This window comes from Gorilla gorilla, chromosome 6 (genome assembly GCF_029281585.2).
Source record: "Gorilla gorilla gorilla isolate KB3781 chromosome 6, NHGRI_mGorGor1-v2.1_pri, whole genome shotgun sequence".
Taxonomy (NCBI): domain Eukaryota; kingdom Metazoa; phylum Chordata; class Mammalia; order Primates; family Hominidae; genus Gorilla; species Gorilla gorilla.
This window is the reverse complement of record NC_073230.2, coordinates 63956386-63978570: the sequence shown is the minus strand read 5'-3', so window position 1 is coordinate 63978570 and position 22185 is coordinate 63956386. Positions and strand designations below refer to the sequence as shown.

The 22185-nt window shown below is 44.2% G+C and overlaps 1 protein-coding gene and 1 non-coding gene across 3 annotated transcripts in view; one reads left to right on the top strand and one right to left on the bottom strand.

The window, feature by feature from the left end:
- The window catches only part of SEPTIN14 (septin 14), a 68511-nt gene extending 64104 nt beyond the window's left edge, over nt 1–4407 (top strand). Inside the window, exon 10 of one of the 2 annotated variants that reach the window (XM_055347103.2) lies at nt 1840–4407. In XM_055347103.2, coding sequence (XP_055203078.1) covers nt 1840–2019 — 180 coding nt within the window. In that variant the 3' untranslated portion in view covers nt 2020–4407. The remainder of the gene's footprint in view (nt 1–1839) is intronic. The other variant, XM_019031255.3, reaches the window with a different exon arrangement.
- A 4064-nt stretch (nt 4408–8471) lies between these two features.
- LOC115933345 (U6 spliceosomal RNA) lies at nt 8472–8578 on the bottom strand. Its single transcript, XR_004069209.1, has one exon. It is a non-coding gene; the product is annotated as a U6 spliceosomal RNA (small nuclear RNA).
- Nucleotides 8579–22185: the final 13607 nt, after the last annotated feature.

The following is a 22185-nucleotide window of genomic DNA, read 5'->3' as shown; positions in this document are numbered from 1 at the left end:
TTTTCTCTTTGTTTTTTGTTGTTTGAGATGCAGTTTGGCTCTTGTCACCCAGGCTGGAGTGCAGTGGCACAATCTCAGCAGCTGCCACCACACCTGGCTAATTTTTTGTATTTTTAGTAGAGATAGGGTTTTGCCATGTTGGCCAGGCTGGTCTTGACCTCCTGACCTCAGGTGATCCACCCACCTCAGCCTCCCAAAATGCTGGGATTACAGGCATGAGCCACCATGCCCAGCTGCATTCTTTCATTTTTACTTGAAAAACTCCCTTAAGCATTTCTTTTAAGGTACACCTAGTGGTCCTGAATTCCCTCAGCTTTGTTTGTCGAGGAAACATGTTATTTCTTCTTTCTTTCTGAAGGTTAGCTTTGTCAGACATAGTATTAGTTGCTGGCAGTTTTTTCTTTCAGCACTTTGAATGTATTATTTGATTCTCTCCTGACTTGCAAAGTTCCTTCTGAGAAATCTGCTGATAGTCTAATGAAGATTCTCTTGTCTATGTGATGCCACTTTTCTCTTGCCTCTTCAACATTTTAAAAAAATCTTTGACTTTTGACTATTTGATTATATTGTGACTTGGTGAGTATCTATTTGGTTTGAACCTCTTTAGGAATCTTTAAGCTTCATGGATTTAGATGTCTAAATCTTTCCCATGATTTAGACAGTTTTCAGCCATTCTTTCTTTATATAAGCTTTCTTCTCCTTTCTCTACTTTCCTTCTCAAACTCCCATAACCTGACAGTGGTTTGCCTAATGGTGTCTCGTTGGCTTTCTTTTCTCCCTCTCTTTTTTTTTTTTCTTTTTTTGAGATGGAGTCTCTCTCTGTTGCCCAGGCTAGAGTGCAATGGCACGGTCTCAGCTCACTGCAACCTCCGCCTCCTGGGTTCAAGTGATTCTCCTGCCTCAGCCTCCCAAATAGCTTAGACTACAGGCATGTGCCGCCACACCCAGCTACTTTTTGTATTTTTAGTAGAGACGGGGTTTCACTATGTTGGCCAGGCTGGTCTTGAACTCCTGACCTTGTGATCTGCCTGCCTCGGCCTACCAAAGTGCTGGGATTACAGGTGTGAGCCACCACGCCCGGCCTTCTTTTCTCTTTTTTATTCTTTTTTTCTTTGTCCTCTCACTGGATAATTTCAGATGATCTATATTCAATTTTACAGATGCTCTCTCCTGTTGAAGTTTACTATTGTGTTACATTGCCCAGGCTGGTCTTGAACTCCTGGACTCAAGCGATCCTTCTGCCTTGGCCTCCCAGAGTGCTGAGTTTACAAGTATGAGCCACTGCATCCAGTCAGTCCCAGCACTTTGGGAAGCTGAGGTGGGAGGATCACTTGAGCTCAGGAGTTTGAGACCAGCCTGGGCAACATAGTGAGACCTTGCTTCTATATTAAAAAAAAAAAAAAGTCTTTGGGAGGCCAAAGCGGGAGGATCACCTGAGGTTAGGAGTTCAAGACCAGCCTGGCCAACATGGTGAAACCCCGTCTCTACTAAAAATACAAAAATTAGCTGGGCGTGGTGATGCATGCCTGTAGTCCCAGCTTCTCGGGAGGCTAAGGCAGGAGAATCACTCGAACCAGGAGATGGAGGTTGCAGTGAGCTGAGATCACGCCACTGCACTCCAGCCTGGGCAGCAGAGTGAGACTCCATCTCAAAAAAAGAAAAAAGAAAGAAAAGAAAAATTCCATATCTCAGTGTTTACTCCTGAGTTTTTGAGGTTGTTATTAAGATCATGCTCTACTGTGATGATTTGGGTTTGTTTGATATTTAGAAAAAAGCATATTCTTTTGGGTGTTCAGCAACACTGTGCTTTGGAATCACAACTGCACATTGGTTTCACAGCTGCAGGACAAGTTTGAGCATCTTAAAATGATTCAACAGGAGGAGATAAGGAAGCTCGAGGAAGAGAAAAAACAACTGGAAGGAGAAATCATAGATTTTTATAAAATGAAAGCTGCCTCTGAAGCACTGCAGACTCAGCTGAGCACCGATACAAAGAAAGACAAACATCGTAAGAAATAATGGTTTCTCTTACTATTCTGAGAGCCCTATCATTCTACATCGCAACTTCCTGTGAGATTGTCTTTGTAGCATTTAACTCTGATTGAAGTTCTCATTTTAAAAATTGGCTTGCTTATTGTATATTTTCCCTAACTAAAGTGTGAACTCCTAGCGGGGTGTGGTGGCTCATGCCTGTAATCCCAGCACTTTGGGAAGCTGAGGCGGGTGGACCACCTGAGGTCAGGAGTTCAAAACCAGCCTGACCAAAATGATGACACCCTGCCTCTACTAAAAATACAAAACTTAGCTGGGTTTGGTGGCCGGTACCTGTAATCCCAGCCACTTGGGAGGCTGAGGCAGGAGAATCACTTGAACCCTGGAGGTGGAGGTTGCAGTGAGCCAAGATCTCACCATTGTACTCCAGCCTGGGTGACAAGAGCAAAACTCCGCCTCAAAAAAAAAAAAAAAAAAAGGTATGAACTCCCAGAAGGCAGGTCCTGTGTCCATCTTTTCAGATTCTGTATCTTGGCACTTAGGACGTACACTAACACAAAGATGACATTCAATCAATATTTGCCAAAATGAAAAAACAAAAGAAACACGTAGCATCATGTAAAAGGAGCTGGTTAGGTGAAGAAATTTATTTACCATAGTCCTGCTTTTGGATCCAGTAGTGACTTTTACATTTTATATCCAAATAGAAGCTGGAGGCTTTGTTGGGGACTCATAGGCATAAAATGTTAAGTTATACAAATCTAATTAATAGGCCTATTTTCCTTTTTTAAATTCGACTACTCATAATTTCTTGACAGTTTTTATGATAAAAGGTTGGAATTTGATAAGAACTCCCATGCTTTTGTGTCAGACTTAAAACTGATATTAGAATAAAGAATTCAAAAGCTAGAGAAAGTCAGAGTTATATTTGAATGATAATATTATGTGTTACAGATTTGGGGTATATGCCAAAGTTATCAAAGTTGTAGAAAATAAGGCCAGGTGTGGTGGCTCACACCTGTAATCCCAGCACTTTGGGAGGCCGAGGTGGGCGGATCACTTGCGGTCAGGAGTTTGAGAACAGCCAGGCCAACATGACCACACCCCATCTCTACTAATAATACAAAAGTTAGCCGGGTGTGGTGTTGTGCACCTGTAGTCCCTGCTACTCGGAAAGCTGAGGCAGGAGAATCGCTTGTACCCAGGAGGCAGAGGTTGTAGTGAGCAGAGATTGTGCCACTGCACTCCAGCCTGGGTGACAGAGCGCTGAGTCACCACACCTGGTATAAGCCACTGTGCCCGGCCCACAATGACTTTTATACATATTGTTAAATCATCTTACAGATTTTATAATTTGGAGGAAGAAAAATTTTACTAAATGGTCTTTTAATGGAAACTCTACAAGAACCAGAATCTTTGCTTTGTTCACTTATGTATCCATTCCTAGGCCTAGAAAAATGTCTGACACATAGCTGCAATTATTCGTTGAATAAATGGACCCAGCAATAGTACATTAGCTATGCCATATGCATACATTAAAAATGTAGATTATTGACTTTCAAAAGATAATTAATGTAACTTCTTACTGCTTCTGAACATGTTTGTGAGTTATATTGCTGAGGGACCTTTATCTTCTCATTCTTTCATCTTAATCCAATGTTATTAAAACTTAAACTGAAATCACCAATATTATTCCATATTTAAAAATAACATCTACCTTATAAAAATTATCACTGTGCTGCATTTGAGAATAGACTTTTTAGGTAATAATGGTATAATCCATAGGGTTTTTGAGGGCACAGAAGGATTCATGCTAACAGAACATTTTATTTTCTATTTTCCAAGAGCTATAAAACATGATATTATATGATACTATAAGGCATATTTTTACTTTTTCCATAATTTTTTCTAAAAAAAATTAGTGTTGGTTTTCCATATAACTTTTAACTTTATAAGTAAATATTTGTCTCTTTCAGCTCCAGTTTCATGTGAAATAGAGTTTCCAGATTTATGTAGCATGGAAAGTTTTAATACGTCAGAGTTACTGATTTTTGCCAGTCATTTTCTCAATTATTTACTTCTTTTATCTTTAGTTGATTTTTTTTGTAGTGACAAGTTTTGTTTCTATTCTCATTTCCTTTTGTGTATATTCTATGTAGATTTCGTTTTTGGTTACTATGAAAATTACATATAACATCCTGGAGTTATAACATTCTGATTTGAATTTATTTCAACTTAACTTCAATCACATACCAAAATTCTACTGCTATATAGGTCTACTCTTTTTAGGTTATTGATGTAACAAATTGTATCTTTATTCATTGTACACCACCTAACAGATTTATAATTACATTTTATGCATTTGTCTTTTAAATCCTGTAGAAAATAAAAAGCGGAGTTACAAACCAAAATTACAATAATGCTGTTTTTATGTTTGTTTATGTATTTACCTTTACCAGAGGGCTTTATATATTCATATAACTTGCTTATTTACTTATATAATTACTGCCTAGAGTTCATTTATTTCAACCTGAAGGACTTTAACACTTCTTGTATGGCAAATTTAGAGATAAACGGATTTCTCAGCTTTTAAAAAAAAGCTGGAAATGTCTTAATTTCTCCCTCATTTTTGAAGGACAAGTTTTCCAGCTATAGACTTCTCAATTGACATGTTTCTTCATTATTTTAAATATATAATCCACTATCTACTGGCCTTCCAAGTTTTCTGCTGAGAAATCAGCTGCTAATGTTAACCGGATCCCTTGTCTGTGAGAGTTACTCTTCTCTCTGAGCTTTTAAGATTCTCACATTGTCTATTTTTTTGTTTTTTGAGACAGAGTCCTGCTCTGTCACCCAGGCTGGAGTGCAGTGGTGTGATCTCAGCTCACTGAAACCTCCGTCTCTTGGGTTCAAGTGATTCTCCCATCTCAGCTTCCCAAGTAACTGGGGCTACAGGCATGTGCCACTATGCCCAGCAAATTTCTTTGTATTTTTAGTAGAGATGGGGTTTTGCCATGTTGCCCAGGCTGGTCACAAACTCCTGGCCTCAAACAGTCTGCCCAGGGCTACCATTTACCCAGCAATCTCATTACTTGGTATAGACCCAAAAGAAAATAAATCATTCTACCAAAAAGGCACATGCACTTGTATGTTTATTGCAGCACTATTCACAATGGTAAAGACATGAAGTCAACTTATATGCCCATCAGTGGTGGACTGGATAAAGAAAATGTGGTACATATACACTGTAAAATACTACACAGCCATAAAAAAGAATGAGATCATGTCTTTTGCAGCAACATGGATGCAACCAGAGGTCCTGATCCTAAGAGAATTAACATAGAAACAGAAAACCAAATGCTGCATGTTCTTACTTACAAGTGGGACATATGGACATACTTTGGGTACATATGGACATAAAGATGGGGGCAGCAGACACAGGGTGCTACTAGAGGGGGTAGAGGGAAGAGAGGGGGAAGGCAAGGGCAGAAAAGCCACCTATTGGGTACTATGCTCACTATCTGGGTGATGGGATCGTTCATACCCCCAACCTCAGCATCATGTGAAATACTCACATAACAAACCTGCACATGTACTCTCTGAATCTAAAATAAAAGTTGAAATTATAAAATTATTTAAAAAAATTACACATATATATACTTATTGGCACTCTTATAGACTGTCGGGGCACACAACGACGCAATCACAGAACCGACCCAACTACAAAAATGGATTGATTTAATCACATTAATTGATTTAATTGCAAAGATGTTATGATGCAAAAGTGAAGCCATCATCAGAAATTTTGAATATCTAAAATAGTATATTTAGATATTAAATTTTAAAAATATTTTGAAATAATACAAAATAAAAACAAAACATTTTTATTGTGCATCACAGGAAGGTGCTTTCCTCAAAAATATATAGATCATACAAATTCATCACAAAATACACTTTTTTTGAGACAGAGTTTCGCTCTTGTTGCCCAGGTTAGAGTGCAGTGGTGTGATCTCGGCTCACTGCAACCTCCCATCCTTGGGTTCAAGCGATTTTCCTGCCTCAGCCTCCTGAGTAGCTGGGATTACAGGCACTGCCACCATGCCCAGCTAATTTTTTGTATTTTTAGTAGAGACAGGGTTTCACCATGTTGGCCAGGCTGGTTTTGAACTCCTAACCTCAGGTGATCTACCTGCCTTGGCCTCCCAAAGTGCTGGGGTTACAGGTGTGAGCCACAGTGCCCAGCCCAAAATACACATTTTTAACACACAGATCATGAAATAGAACATTAACAGCACCCCAGAATACCCCCATACCCCTTCCCAAACATTGTCTTCTCTTTTTTTTGAGATGGATTCTTGCTCTGTCACCCAGGCTGGAGAGCAGTGGCGATCTCGGCTCACTGCAAGCTGCGCCTCCTGGGTTCATGCCATTCTCCTGCCTCAGCCTCCTGAGTAGCTGGGACTACAGGTGCCCGCCACCACGCCCAGCTAATTTTTTGCATTTTTAGTAGAGACAGGGTTTCACTGTGTTAGCCAGGCTGGTCTCGATCTCCTGACCTCGTAATCCACCCGCCTCGGCCTCCCAAAGTGCTGGGATTACAGGTGTGAGCCACCGTGCCTGGCCAACATTGTCTTCTCTTTCCTCCTCAAGGGAACCCCCATCCTGACTTCTAAAACTGTAGATCACCTTAGCTGGGTTTGTTTTTGTTTTTACCTTATATAAATGGAATTATACAGTTTGCATGCTTTTGTGTTTGGCTTCTTTTGCTCAACATTATGCTTGTGAAATTCATTTATGCTATTATATATAGCTGTGGTTTCTTTTTTTTCATTACTATGTACTGTGCCCTTCTGTGATATACCACCATTTATTTAGTCCTTCAACTGCTAATGGACACTGGGTTGTTTCAACCTGGGCTATTACAAATAATACTGTCATGACCACTGTTTTTAGATGTCTCTGGGTGCACATTTATATATAGAGAGAGACATCTAAAAACAAGAATAAATATATATCTTTGTTGCTCCACAGTCTTGTCGACTCTTTTAATTATAGTAATTCTGGTGGGTTTGTAGTGGTATCTCATTATGGTTTTAATGTGCATTTTCTGATTTATTAATGAGGCTGAACACTTTTTTATGTTTACTGGTCATTTAACGATTCTCTTTTGTGAAGCATCTTTTCCGGATGTTTTCCTATGTTTCTATTGGGTTGTCTTTTCTTTATCAGTTGGCTGGAGTTTATATATTATTGGCATAAGTGCTTTGAGACTCGTAGGCGCTACAAATGTATTTTCCTGTCTGTGGCTTTTTAGTCTTTCAATTACGTCTTTTTGACAGCAAAATTTCAGTGTGGTCAAATATTAATCTATTAGTCTTTTCCTTTATGATTCATGGATTTTTTTTTTTTTTTGAGATGGAGTTTCACTCTTGTTGCCCAGGCTGGGATCTCGGCTCACCGCAACCTCTGTCTCCTGGGTTCAAGCGATTCTCCTGCATCAGCCTTCTGAATAGGTGGGATTACAGGCATGTGCCACCATGCCCAAATAATTTTGTATTTTTAGTAGAGACAGGGTTTCACTATGTTGGTCAGGGTGATCTCGAACTCCCAACCTCAGGTGATCTGCCTGCCTCAGCCTCTCAAAGTGCTGGGATTATAGGTGTGAGCCACCACGCCTGGCCTGATTCATGCTTTTGAAATACAATTTAACACACCTTTTCCTAATTTGACGTCCTGAAGGTATATATCTTTTATTACCTTCTACATTAGTGCTGTCCAATAGAAATAGGAAGTAAGCCACATATGCAATTTAAAGTGATCTAGTATCCACATTAAAAGAACAAAAATAATCAGATAAAACTAATTTTAGTAGTGTTTAACTCAGTATATCCAAATTATTATTTCAAAATTTTAATGTTAAAATTGAGATATTTTTAGTTTTTTTCCTACTAAGTGCTTAAAATCCAGTGCAAATTTTACACTTAATAGCACATCTCAAGTGCTCAATAGCCATACATGAACAGAGCAATTCTAAAAGATTTATTGTTTTTACCTTTTCACATTTAGGTCTATGGTCTATCTGCAATTGATTATTTTTATTAGTATTATTATTTTCAAGGCAGAGTCTCACTCTGTTGCCCAGGCTGGAGTGCAGTGGTGCCATGTTGGCCAGGCTGGTCTTGGACTCCTCACCTCAGGTGATCCACCCCCCTCGGCCTCCCAAAGTGCTGGGATTACAGGTGTGAGCCACCACACCCAGCCTTATTTTTGTACTTTTAGTAGATACAGAGTTTCACCATGTTGGCCAGGCTGGTCTTGAACTCCTGACCTAAAGTGATCCGCCCGCTTCGGCCTCCCAAATTGCTGGGATTACAGGCATGAGCCACCACGCCTGGCTGATTTTTTCTAATATCAAAGGAATCACTAGGGTCTTCCCTTTCTTTTGATTCATTTATTTTCTTGGTTCCGAAATGTTTTTTAAAAATATGAAATGCTTAATGAATTTGTGTGTCATACTTTCCCAGGTACCATGCTCATCTTCTCCATGTCATGCCAATTTTAGTATATGTGCTGCCGAAGTGAGCACTGGTTCTGGATTTATTTATTGGTTCATTTATTTTTGAGACAGGGCTTCACTGTGTCTTCCAGGCTGGAATACAGTGGCATGATCATGGCTTACTGCAACCTCCGCTTTCCAGGGCTCAAGCAATCCTCCCACCTGGGCCTCCCAAAGTGTTGAGATTACAGGCATGAGCCACTGTGCCCAGTCTGGAATGTTTAACTGCTGACTTTGATGCCTGGTTTTGGTTGTACTAGACGCTCCCACTACTTTTTTCTTTAAAAATTACTGGTTTGTTCAGCTCCTTAAAAATATCTTTGGTGTTTTAGACGTCAAAATATGTGAGGCCAGGTGTGGTGGCTCATGCCTGTAATCCCAGCATTTGGGGAAGCCAAGGTGGGAGGATCTCTCAAGCCCAAGAGTTCAGAACCAGTCTGGGCAACATAGTGAGACCCCTGTCTCTACAAGAACTAAAAATTAGCTGGGCGTGGTGGTGCATACATGTAATCCCAGCTCTTGGAAGGCTGAGGCAGGAAGATCTTGCTTGAGCCCAAGAGGGTGAGGCTTTAGTGACCCATGATCATACCACTGCACTCCAGCTTGGGTGACAGAGTGAGACCCTGTCTCAAAAAAAAAAAAAAAGTAGATTAATAATTGCAGAAACATTTTCTATGCTGCAGGTGACTTTAAAAATTAGACCTAATCTTGGCTGGGCATGGTGGCTCACACCTATAATCCCAGCACTTTAGGAGGCCGAGGTGGGTGGATTGTTTGAGGTCGGGAGCTCGAGACCAGCCTGGCCAACATGGTGAAAGCCTGTCTCTACTAAAAATACAAAAATTAGCCGGGCATGGTGGCAGGCATCTGTAATCCCAGCTACTTGGGAGGCTGAGGCATGAGAATCACTTAAACCTGAAAGGCAGAGGCTGCAATGAGCCGAGATCATGCCACTGCACTCCAGCCTGGGCGACAGAGTGAGACTTGGTCTCAAAAACAAAAACAAAAACAAAAAACAAACAAAAAATTAGGCCTAATTTTTATTTACAGTTTACTCTTTAGCTTTCATCAAAGCAGTTTTTGGGGTTTTTTTTTTTTTTTTTTTTTGAGAGGGAGTCTCTCACAGTTGCCCGGGTTGAAGTGCAGTGGTGCAATCCCGGCTTACTGCAACCTCCGGGTTCGAGCGATTCTCCTGCCTCAGCCTCCCAAGTAGCTGGAATTACAGGCACCCACCACCATACCCAGCTAGTTTTTTGTATTTTTAGTGGAGATGGGGTGTCACTATGTTAACCAGGCTGGTCTCAAACTCCTGACCTCGTGATCCGCTCGACTCAAGCCTCCCAAAGTGCTGGGATTACAGGCATGAACCACCGCGCCCAGCCCATCAAAGCAGTTAACTAACATTTAGAGTAGATGGCCAGGCATGGTGGCTCAGGCCTGTAATCCCATCATCTGTTTGGGAGGCCAAGGTGGGAGGATCACTCTAGTCCAAGAGTTTGAGACCAGACTGGCTAACATAGTGAGACCCCCATATCTACCAAACAAACAAATAAATAGCCGGGTGTGGTGGCGCAAATCTGTAGTCCTAGCTACTTGGGAGGCTAAGGCAGAACTGTTTGAGCCCAAGAGTTTGAGGCTGCAGTGAGCTATGATCGTGCCACTGCACTCCAACTGGGATGACAGAGCAAGACCCTGCCTCAAAAATAAATAAAATAAAATAGACAATAGAATCCTCTGAGCTTTTCACCCTTTCCACAGGTTATAGGTACCTGCAAGAAATAGTGAGCGTTACAGGTAGACATTTTTCATTGCAACATAACTAGGATATCTTTTCTAACCATGTTACTATGCAGACGTAGAACGAAAAGCCAATCAGCCGGGGCTATAGCAGGAATTCAGGCATCGTGCAGATGACTCAGTTTGAAGGGCCTTTTCTTTTCTTTTTTTCTTTTTTTTTTTTTTTTTGAGGCGGAGTCTTGCTCTGTCGCCCAGGCTGGAGTGCAGTGACGTGATCTCAGCTCACTGCCACCTCCACCTCCCAGGTTCAAGTGATTCTCATGTGTCAGTCTCCCAAGTAGCTTGGGAGGATATCAGCCTGGCTGATACCCTCCTCTTAAGTCTGGATTAGACCTGCTGGCTTGCTTCTTTTTTATTTTGTTATGAGACAAGGTCTTGCTTTGTTCTCCAGGCTGGAGTGCCGCTGTGCGGTAGTTCACTGCAGCCTCAACTGCCTGAGCTCAAGAGATCCTCCTGCCTCAGCCTCCCGAGTAACTGGGATCACAGGCACATGCCACAGCTCCCACTTAATTTTCTTTAGAGGCAGGGTCTCACTATGTTGCCTAGGCTGGTCTTGAACTTCTGGACTCAAGTGATCTTCTCACTTCGTCCTCCCAAAGTGCTGGGATTGCAGGCATGAGCCACTGTGCTGGCAAGAAATAAGGTTTAATTTATTGGTGCGAGCTGTCCAGTTGGCTATGCTGAGAGCTGCTGATGTGAGTGGGTTCAGGGCCAGGGTGAGAAGTCGTGATCCTTTCGAGCTTCTCTGCACCTTCACCTTCTGGAAAAGGGCAGGGTCCCCGCAGTCAGACTCCCCGCCAGCTCTTGGTGGGCCCTGACTTAACACCCTTCTGACTTGTTGTCATCGTGGTTCCTGGCATGTGGCACTAAGCACTATTTTTTTTTTTTGAGTCAGGGTCTCACTCTGTTGCCCAGGCTGGAGTGCAGTTGTGCAGCCTCAGCTCACTGCAACCCTGACCTCCCAGGCTCAAGCGATCCTTCTGCCTCAGCCTCCCAAGTAGCTGGGATCACAGGTGCCCACCACCAGACCTGGTTAATTTTTGTATTATTATTATTATTATTATTATTATTATTATTATTATTATAGAGATACTGGGTATCCCTATGTTGCCCAGGCTGGTCTTGAACTCCTGGGGGTTCCTCCCACATCAGCCTCCCAAAGTACTGAAATTACAGATGTGAGTCATCACAACTCAGACAGAGCTTTTTAAAAACCAACTTGAGATTTTATTTCAACATTAAAACAAGATTTTAAAATGTTCAAATTAGGCTGGGCGCAGTGGCTCACGCCTGTAGTCTTAGCACTTTGCGAGGCCGAGGCGGGAGGATTACTTGAGATCAGGAGTTCGAGATCAGCCTAGCCAACATGGTGAAACCCTGTCTCTACTAAAAATACAAAAATTAGCCAGGCCTGGTGGCGCATACCTGTAATCCCAGCACTTTGGGAGGCCGAGAAGGGCAGATCACGAGGTCAGGAGAGCAAGACCATCCTGGCTAACATGGTGAAACCCCATCTCTACTAAAAATATAAAAAATTAGCCGAGCATAGTGGTGGGCACCCGTAGCTACTCGGGAGGCTGAGACAGGAGAATGGCGTGAACCCGGGAGGCAGAGCTTGCAGTGAGCCGAGATCACGCCACTGCACTCCAGCCTGGGCTACAGAGCAAGACTCCATCTCAAAAAAAAAAAAAAAAAAAAAAAAATATATATATATATATATATAATTTTCCTCTCAGTCCCAGGTATTCTAACAAGCCTTGACGGCCCCCATTTTGAGATGACAGCCTGTGGCAAGGGCCTGGCGAACAGGTTCTGTGTGTAGAATTGAGGTGGTTGTGGAGTAACATTTCCTCAGGCTGCATCAGCCTGCGGGTGAAAGTAAAGTTGGGTGCGGTGGCTCTCCCCTGGATTCCTTGATGCTTTTAATACCCTGAGTCCTCCACCCCACTCTGAGCCACATTGACACTTGTGCACCAAGGTGCGTGGTGTGGCCCCAATGCCCACAGGATTGCTTGTGAGAACTGCTCCTTCAGCCCCACCTGTGGCCTCTCCTTCTCCAGGGTGAAGTCTGGTTCCTGATGTTCATGCCACGCTCCTTCTCACCAGGGTGCACAGGCATCACTGCCTCCAAAACACCTGATTGAAACCTGTTCCTGGTGGGGCCACCTCATCTGTAAAGGATGGCTTTCTCTGAAGCCAGTTCTCCCACCACAGTGGAAGTAAAGAAAATTATGAAAACTGGCTGGGCTGCTCACGCCTGTAATCCCAGCACTTTGGGAGGCCAAGGGGGGGGCAGATCACTCGAGGTCAGGAGTTCGAGACCAGCCTGGAGAACATGGCAAAACCCTGTCTTTACTAAAAATACAAAAAATGAACTGGGCATGGTGGTGTGTGCCTGTAATCCCAGCTACTGAGGAGGCTCAGGCATGAGAATCTCTTGAACCCGTGAGATGGAGGTTGCAGTGAGCTGAGATCATGCAACTACACTCCAGGCTGGGCAACAGAGCAAGACTCTGTCTAAAAAAAGAAAATAAAAGAAAATTATGAAAACTCTCTCTTGAATATATGGGCATCTCCTGACCTGAACAGGGAGGTGGTTGAGGGGAGGTCCTGGCAGGTGGGACAGGGTATCCTGGCAGGGCAGGAGCTGGGACTTCAGCATATTTAGTGTCTGGACTTCAATGGTGCCCTTTGTCACAAGTATCCATCTGCATCCACTGACTTATATGGGGGAACCTGGGGAAAAATCAGTGATATGGTTTGGCTGTGTCCCCACCCAAATCTCATTTTGAATTTTAGCTCCCATAATCCCCAGGTGTTGTGGCAGGGACCCAGTAGGAGGTAATTGAATCATGGGAGCAGGTGTTTCCCATGCTGTAGTGAATAAGTCTCATGACATGTGATGGTTGTATAAAAGGTCAGTTCCTCTGTACACGCTTTCTTGCCTGCTGCCATGTAAGATGTGCCTTCAGCCTTCCTTTGCCTTCCGTCACGACTGTGAGGCCTCCCCAGCCATGCTGAACAGAGTGTCCATTAAACCTCTTTCCTTTATAGATTACCTAGTCTCAGGTATGTCTTTATTAGCAGTGTGAGAATGGACGAATACAACGAACTTCAATGGCCTAAGTGGGTCCAGCCACCACTCCAGAAGATAAAGGATTATAAACCATGGTGGCATCCACATGGTGCTAACTCAGCATATGTGCAGAGTATAAGCTGTGGGGCTATGGTGGCCTCCACCTAGATTTCAAAACATGTATTGAGCAGTCGGGAGCCCCAGGCAGAAGTTTGTCACAGAGGTGGAGCTACTGCAGAGAGCCCCCACCAGGGCAATGCCTAATGGAGCGCCACCTCTGAGATCCAAGAACTGTAGAGTTTTTTGTTTGTTTGCTTGTTTTTTGAGACAGAGTCTTGCTCTGTCACCCAGGCTGGAATGAAGTGGCACAATCTTGGCTCACTGCAACCTCCACCTCCTGGGTTCAAGCGATTCTCCTGCCTCAGCCTCCCGAGTAGCTGGGATTACAGGTGTGCGCCACCATGCCCAGCTAATTTTTGTATTTTTGGTAGAGATGGGGTTTCACCATGTTGGCCAGGCTGGTCTCAAACTCCTGACCTCAGGTGATCCGTCTGCCTCGGCCTCCCAAAGTGCTGGGATTACAGGTATGAGCCACTGCACCTGGCTGACCTACAGAGTGAATAATGTGCAACTCCAGCCTGGGAGAGCTGAAGGCATGATACTTCAACCCATGAGAGCTGCTGCGTGAACTGAGCCCAGTGGCCACAGCAGTATAGTAGCCCTATAGTGCTAGCTCTAGAGGGGCAGGGCTGCTCTAGGCTTTGGGGACTCAACCCTCCCGATGTATCCAGGTAGCAGTGCAGGAAATAAAAGATTATTCTGGAGTCTTAAGATTTAATTTGTCTGCCTTGTTGGGTTTGGACTTACTTTGGGCCTGTTACTTCTTTGGGCCTATTTCTCCTTTTTGAAATGAAAACGTCTGCTGGGCACGGTGGCTCATGCCTGTAATCCCAGCTACTCAGGAGGCTGAGGCAGGAGAATCACTTGAACCTGGGAGGTGGAGGTTGCATTGAGCCAAGATCGCGCCATTGCACTCCAGCCTGGGCAACAAGAGCAAACTCCATCTCAAAAAAAAAAGAAAAGGAAAGAAAAAACGTCTACCCTATATCTGTCCTACCATTGTATTTTGGAAGCACATCACTTTTTTTTTTTTTTTTAATTTCACATGCTCACAGCTGGAGGAAAATTTGCCTCAGGATGAACTGTGCCCTGGTTCTCACCCATATCTGATTTAGATGAGACTCTGAACTTTAAACTTTTGAGGTGGTCCTCCTGAAACAAGTTAAGACTTTTGGAGCTATTGGGATAGAATTAATGTATTTTGCATGTGAGCAGTACATGAATTTGGGTGGTCAGGGGCAGAATGCTATTGCTTGAATGTATCCCCCAAAGTTCACGTGTTGGAAACCTAATCCCCAATGCAACAATGTTGACAGGTAGGACCTTTAAGAGGTGATTGGGTCATGAAGACTCTGCCTTCAGGAATGGATGAATGCCGTTATTGTGGGAGTGGGGTTCATTATGATGTGAGTGGGTTCCTTATGAAGGATGAGCTCGGTCCCCTTTCTGCTTTCTCTCATGATATGATACTTTCTGCCATTGTCCACCACAGCAAGAAGGCCCTCAGCAGATGTAGCCCCTCTACTTGGACTTCATCAACCTCCAGAACCCTGAACCAAATAAATTTCTGTTCATTATAAATTACCTGTTATAGCAGCACAGAATGGATGAAGACAAGTGCCTCTGAATGACTTACCCTAGAGAGAAGAAACTGGTTAAAAATGCAAATTTTTGAGTGTCTCCCAGAGCTCTGAATCTAAATCTCTGGATGTCTAAATCTCTGGATATCTAATTTTTAACAACTTTCCTGGTGATTCTTAAGCACATTAAAATTTGAGAACTGCTGCTCTGTGTTCAGTATCATTTTAACCTGGAAAATAAGCACTCACCAACCCTTCAATCAATGTTATTACCTGAGTTTGCCTGATCATAAAGGTCACTAGAGGGCTTGATAAAAATACACATTCTTAGGTCTCTCTGCTGGTGGGAATCACATATGAAACAAAGCCCAAAAATCTGTATTTAAAAAAATTTTTTATATGTTTTGCTTTTCTTGAGACAGGGTCTCTCTCTGTCGCCCAGGCTGGAATGCAGTGGCGTGATCTCAGCTCACTGCAACATGTGCCTCCCTGGTTCAAGCAATTCACTGGCCTCAGCCTCCTGAGTAGCTGAGATTACAGGTGCCCGCCAACATGCCCAGTTAATTTTTGTATTTATAGTAGAGACAGGGTTTCACCATGCTGGCCAGGCCGGTCTTGAACTCCTGAACTCAGGTGGTCTGCCCCCCTTGGCCTCCCAAAGTTCTGGGATTAGAGGTGTGAGCCACCACGCCCGGCCAGCTTCTGGAAGAATTTAATCTGATCCAGTATTGCATTTTTCTTTTTTCTTTTTTTTTTTTTTTTGAGATGGAGTCTCGCTCTGTCACCCAGGCTGTAGTGCAGTGGCGCGATCTCAGCTCACTGCAAGCTCCGCCTCCCGGGTTCACGCCATTCTCCTGCCTCCTGCCTCGGCCTCCCAAGTAGCTGGGACTGCAGGTGCCCGCCACCACGCCCGACTAATTTTTTTTGTATTTTTAGTAGAGACAGGGTTTCACCGTGTTAGCCAGGATGGTCTTGATCTCCTGACCTCGTGATCTGCCCACCTCGGCCTCCCAAAGTGCTGGGATTACAGGCGTGAGCCACTGCACCCGGCCATTTTTCTTTCACCCATAGAGACAAGAATGAAGATAATAGCTACAGCATTTATTGAGCACTAATTATGTGCCTGCCACCATGTAATTGATTCTCCTCAAACACTCTGAGGCATGGACCACTGTACTACTGCCATCCCCATTTTATGGAGACGATACTGAGGGGTTAAGTACCTTGCTAGGCACAGGCAGTTATTAAAGCAGTAGAGCTGGGATTCCAAACCATTCTTGTAACCAAAGCAATGCTGTGTCTCTGGACTTAATCCAGACCAATTTCTCTGATGCTCAAAATTTGCCTGCATTAAATGTGCTTTCGTGAAATCTGTTTCTTTTTTTCTTTTTTGAGATGGAGTCTCGCTCTGTCACCCAGGCTGGAGTGCAGTGGCACAACCTCCACCTCCCGGGTTCAAGCAATTCTCCTGCCTCAGCCTCCCAAGTAGCTGCGATTACAGGCACCCACCACCACGCCCACTAATTTTTGTATTTTTAGTAGAGACAGGGTTTCACCATGTTGGCCAGGCTGGTCTCGAACTCCTGACCTCAGGTGATCTGCCTGCCTTGTCCTCCCAAAGTGCTACGATTACAGGCAGGAGCCACCGCGCCTAGCCAAAATATATTTCTTATGTAAAACAGAGTCTTCCTTGGCTGTGTTCTACTCATGGCTAAAAGTTTCCTAAAATGGGCCTTGTTTCTTTTTCTTTTTCTTTCTTCTCCTTCTCCTTCCTCCTCCTCCTCCTCCTTCTTCTGTAGAACAGCTAGAAAGAGCCTTGTTCTTAACCCAAAGAGGCCTCTTCTAAAAATGTTTTCTATATCAGCAAGACTGATTAAATTGGAAAAGATCACCAACTAAATGATAAAACAAGGTAAAGCCTATTGCTAATTATTTTTGAATAATTTATTCCTGGGCTCCCTACGACTTGTTGAGGAATTGCAAGATACTGGGAAGTCTCTAATTAGGGAGTTTTAGAATAAACAGAAGTATAAACATTCACAGGAGTTAGATTTGAAGACAATTGTTTTTAACACAGAGACTCACCAGGAGGTGAGCATCATGGAAGGGGTTATTTATTATGTGTTTTACTTTGAACCGAGAACATGTGCATTGATTAGGTCAAAAGTGTTCTTGTCCTAGCATAGTGAAGGAAATGTATGCAAGATAAGGATGAATGTGGTATGCAGGGAGATCCAGGCATAGCTGGCGTTTGGCTTTGCTGTTGGCTGCAATGTGGACTGAGGACTGTGGGCAAATTAACGGACCACTTTATGAATGGCCCGGCCGGGCGCGGTGGCTCCTGCTTGTAATCCCAGCACTTTGGGGGGCCGAGGCAGGTGGGAGAGGTCAGGAGATTGAGACCATCCTGGCTAACACAGTGAAACCCTGTCTCTACTGAAAATACAAAAAATTAGCCGGGTGTGGTGGTGGGTGCCTGTATTCCCAGCTACTCGGGAGGCTGAGGCAGGATAATGGCGTGAACCCGGGAGGCAGAGCTTGCAGTGAGCCGAGATCACGCCACTGCACTCTAGCCTGGGCGACAGAGCGAGACTCCATCTCAAATAAATAAATAAATAAATAAATAAATAAATAAATAAATAGCCCTTAGAGAGGGAATCCTAAAAAGATCCCAGGACTTGCAGCAGCCACACAGGAGATTGAGTATTCAAGGGAATAGAATGCTGGAGAACACAGAGACAGTTAGGTTAGCTAAAGAAGATGAAAAATGAGGCTGGGCACAGTTCTTCATACCTGTAATCCCAACACTCTGGGAGGCTAAGGCAGGAGGATCACTTGAGCCCAGGAGGTTGAGGCTGGCCTGAGTGACATAGTGAGACCCCATCTCTACAAAAAATAAAAAACCAATCGGGTACAGTGACATGTGCCTGTGGTCTCAGCTACTCAGGAGGCTGAGGTGGGAGAATCACTTGAGCCTGAGGTGAGACCCTGTTGAGGAGGAAGAGGAGGAGGAGGAGGAGGAAGAGGAAGGAGAAGGAGGAGGAGGAAGAGGAAGAAGAAGGAGGAGGAGGAAGAGGAAGAGGTAGAAAAAGAAGGAGAAGGAGGAGGAGGAGGAAAGAAGGAAAGAAGAAGAAGAAAGAAGAAAAGAAGAAGAAGAAGAAATGGTCTCTGAGCAGCCATGAAGAGTAGGAAGATAACCCAACCTACCTCTCGCTGGGTCTATGGGGAAAACATTGATTAAAGCAGAGCAGGTGTTCAGAGAGAGACTAGGTTTGGGTGAGTAAGAGATTTGAAAAGCTAGAAGGAAAGGAGGATATTTAACTTACTCTTACTGTGTAATATATAACCCCAAAACTTTAGGTACTTAAAATAACAATCTTGTGGGGCACGGTGGCTCACACCTGTAATCCCAGCAATTTGGGAGGCCGAGGCAGGCAGATCACCTGAGGTTAGGAGTTCGAGACAAGCCTGACCAACATGGAGAAACCCCATCTCTATTAAAAATACAAAATTAGCCTGGTGTGGTGGCACACACCTGTAATCGCAGCTATTCAGGGGGCTGAGGTGGGAGAATTGCTTGAACCTGGGAGGTGGAGGTTGCAGTGAGCTGAGATTATGCCATTGCACTCCAGCCTGGGCGACAAGAGTGAAACTCCATCTGGAAAAAAAACAGTTTTTTATTTTCATGGTTCTGGGAGTTGATGGGTTCAGACAGGTGATTTTCACTTGGGGTCTCTCATGCTGTTGCAGTGGCTGGGGCTGGAGTCTTCACAAAGCCTTCTTCAGTCCCATGTCCGGCAACTGATGTTGGCTGTCATCTGAAACCTGTGCTGGGACCGTTGACTGGAACATCAAAATGTGGCCTCTCCTTGTGATCTGGGATTCCTCACAGCATGGTGGCTGAGTTCAAAGAGCAAGCATCCTGGGAAGACCACGGAGAAATGGTGTCACCTTTTATGACATAGCTTGAATCACTTCTACCAGTCACAGACCTTCTTGAATTCAAGGGGGAGGAGCACAGGCCTGACCTCACCATGGGAGCAATGTTAAGGTCATGCTGAAGAAGGACATATGCCATTATTATTATTATTACTACTACTACTATTATTATGAGGGAGTCTTGCTCTGTCACCCAGGCTGGAGAGCAGTAATTCAATCTCGACTCACTGCAACTTCCACCTCCCAGATTCAAGAGATTCTCCTGCCTCAGCCTCCCGAGTAGCTGGGATTACAGGCACCTGCCACCATGCCCAGCTAATTTTTGTACTTTTAGTGGACGTGGGGTTTCACCATGTTGGCCAGGCTGGTCTCAAACTCCTGATCTCAAGTTATCCTCCCGCCTTGGCCTCCCAAAGTGCTGGGATTACAGGCATGAGCCACTGCACCCAGCACATGCTATTTAGTAAAAAGTCAGAAAACAGTCAGGTGTGGTGGTTTGTGCCTGTAATCCCACACTTTGGGAGACCGAGGTGGGCAGATCACTTGAGGTCAGGAGTTTGAGACCAGCCTGGACAACATGAGACCCCATCTCTATAAAAATAAGTATAAAATTAAAAGTCAGAAAACAACAGATATTGGTGATGATGCAGAGAAAACGGAATGCTTATACACTGTTGGTGGGAATGTAAATTATTACAACCCTTACAAAAAACAGTATGGAGATTTATCAAAGAACTAAAAATAGAACTGCCGTTCAACCAGCAATCTCACTACTAGGTACCTACCCAAAGGGAAAGAAACTATATATCAAAAAGTACCTGTACTTACCTGTAATCCCAGCACTTTGTGGGGCTGAGGCAGGCAGATCACCTGAGGTCAGGAGTTCAAGACCAGCCTGACCAATATGATGAAACTCGCCTGACCAATATGATGAAACCCCATCTCTACAGAAATTACAAAAATTAGCTGGGTGTAGAGTCGTGCACCTGTAGTCCCAGCTACTCGGGAGGCTGAGACAGGAGAATCACTTGAACCTGGGAGGTGGAGGTTGCAGTGAGCTGAGATCGTGCCATTGCACTCTGGCCTGGGCAACAAGAGCGAAACTCCATCTCAAAAAGTTAAAAAAAAAAAAAAAAGTACCTGTACTCATATGTGTATCACAGCACTATTCATGGTAGCAAAGATATGGAATCAACCTAAGTGTCCATCAGCAGATGACTGGATAAAGAAAATGTGGTACATGTACACCATGGAACATGACTCAGCCACAAATAGAATGAAATCATATCTTTTGCAGCACTGTGGATAGAACTGGAGGCCATTATCCTCAGTGAAATAATTCAGAAACAAAGTCAAATACTGAATGTTCTCATGCATGGGAGTTAAACAATAGGTAGACATGGGGAACAACAGATATTGGAGACTCCAAAAGATGGGAGGATGGGAAGAGGGTGAGGGGTGAAAATTTTCCTATTGAGTACAATGTTCACTATTTGAATCATGGCTACACTCAAAGCCAAGACCTCAGCACTCCACAACATGTGCACGTAGAAATCCTGTACATGTACCCCCTAAATAGATCAAACATTTTTTCAGTTTTATTTATTAAAAAGTTAAACTGGCTGGGTGCGGTGGCAGGTGCCTGTAATCCCAGCTACTCGGGAGGCTGAGGCAGGAGAATCGCTTGAATCCCGGGAGTGGAGGTTGCAGTGAGCCAAGATTGCGCCACTGCACTGCACTCCAGCCTGGGTGACAGAGTGAGACTCCTTCTCAAAAAAAAAAAAAATTCAACTTTTTACAGGTGTCTAACACCTGTAATCCCAGCACTTTAGGAGGCCAACGTGGGTGGATCAACTGAGGTCGGGAGTTCGAGACCAGCCTGATAATATGGCAAAACCTTGTGTCTACTAAAAATACAAAAATTAGCCAGCCTGTTGTGACACATGCCCGTTGTGGCTCATGCCCGCAATCCCAGCACTTTGGGAGGCTGAGGTGGGTGGATCACCTGAGGTCAGGAGCTTGAAACCAGCCTGGCCAGCATGGTGAAACCCCCGTCTCCACTAAAAATACAAAAATTAGCTGGGCGTGGTGGTGGGCGCCTGTAGTCCCAGCTACTTAGGAGGCTGAGGCAGGAGAATCGCTTGAGCCTGGGAGATCGAGGTTGTAGTATGCTGAGATCGCACCACTGCACCCCAGCCTGGGCAACAGAGTGAGACCCTGTCTCAAAAAAACAAACAAAATATAAAGCAAGCAGTCACGAGTTCCAGGAGGTCTTGCAGTGACTGAATGCACTGCAGCATATCTGCGTAGTCTGTGTGGGCTGTGAGGGTCAGCGGGGACAGCTGAACAGGCTGCATGGAACTGTCCCATGGGAAGATGGCCACAGGGGAGCAGTTGTGTAAAGCAGACTTCTGGATCCACCACACTGAGGAACTGGGGGTCGGAGAGTAGAACTGGAAACAGTGTCAAGAGTGAGTGAGCTGGCCACGCACTGTGGCTCACACCTGTAATCTCAGCACTTTGGGAGGACGAGGCAGGAGGATCACCGGAGGTCAGGAGTTCGAGACCAGCCTGGGCAACATAGTGAAACCCAGTCTCTACAAAAAATACAAAAATTAGCCAGGCTTGGCAGCGGGCACCTGTAATCCCAGCACTTTGGGAGGCTGAGGCGGGAGGATCACGAGGTCAGGAGTTTGAGACCAGCCTGACTAACATGGTGAAACCCCATCTCTACTAAAAATAAAATAAAAAAAAGAAATAGCTGGGCATGGTGGCATGCACCTGTAATCCTAGCTACTCAGGAGCCTGAGGCAGGAGAATCACTTGAACCCAGGAGGTGGAGGTTGCAGTGAGCCAAGATCGTGCCACTGTACTCCAGCCTGGGTGACAGAGCCAGACTCCATCTCAATAAATAAATAAATAAATAAATAAATAAATAAATAAATAAATATAATAGTAATAGCCCTTCCCCAAAACTCAACCACCTTCGTAAAGCTAGTGAGAGACCATCAGGCTAGGAGGATGAGAGAAGCCTAAATTCCGCCAAGGTGTACACATAAACACCGTTTCTAGTTATTATTCTAGAGGGCAGGCACAAGATTTGCAAATCCCCATTACTCCTGCAG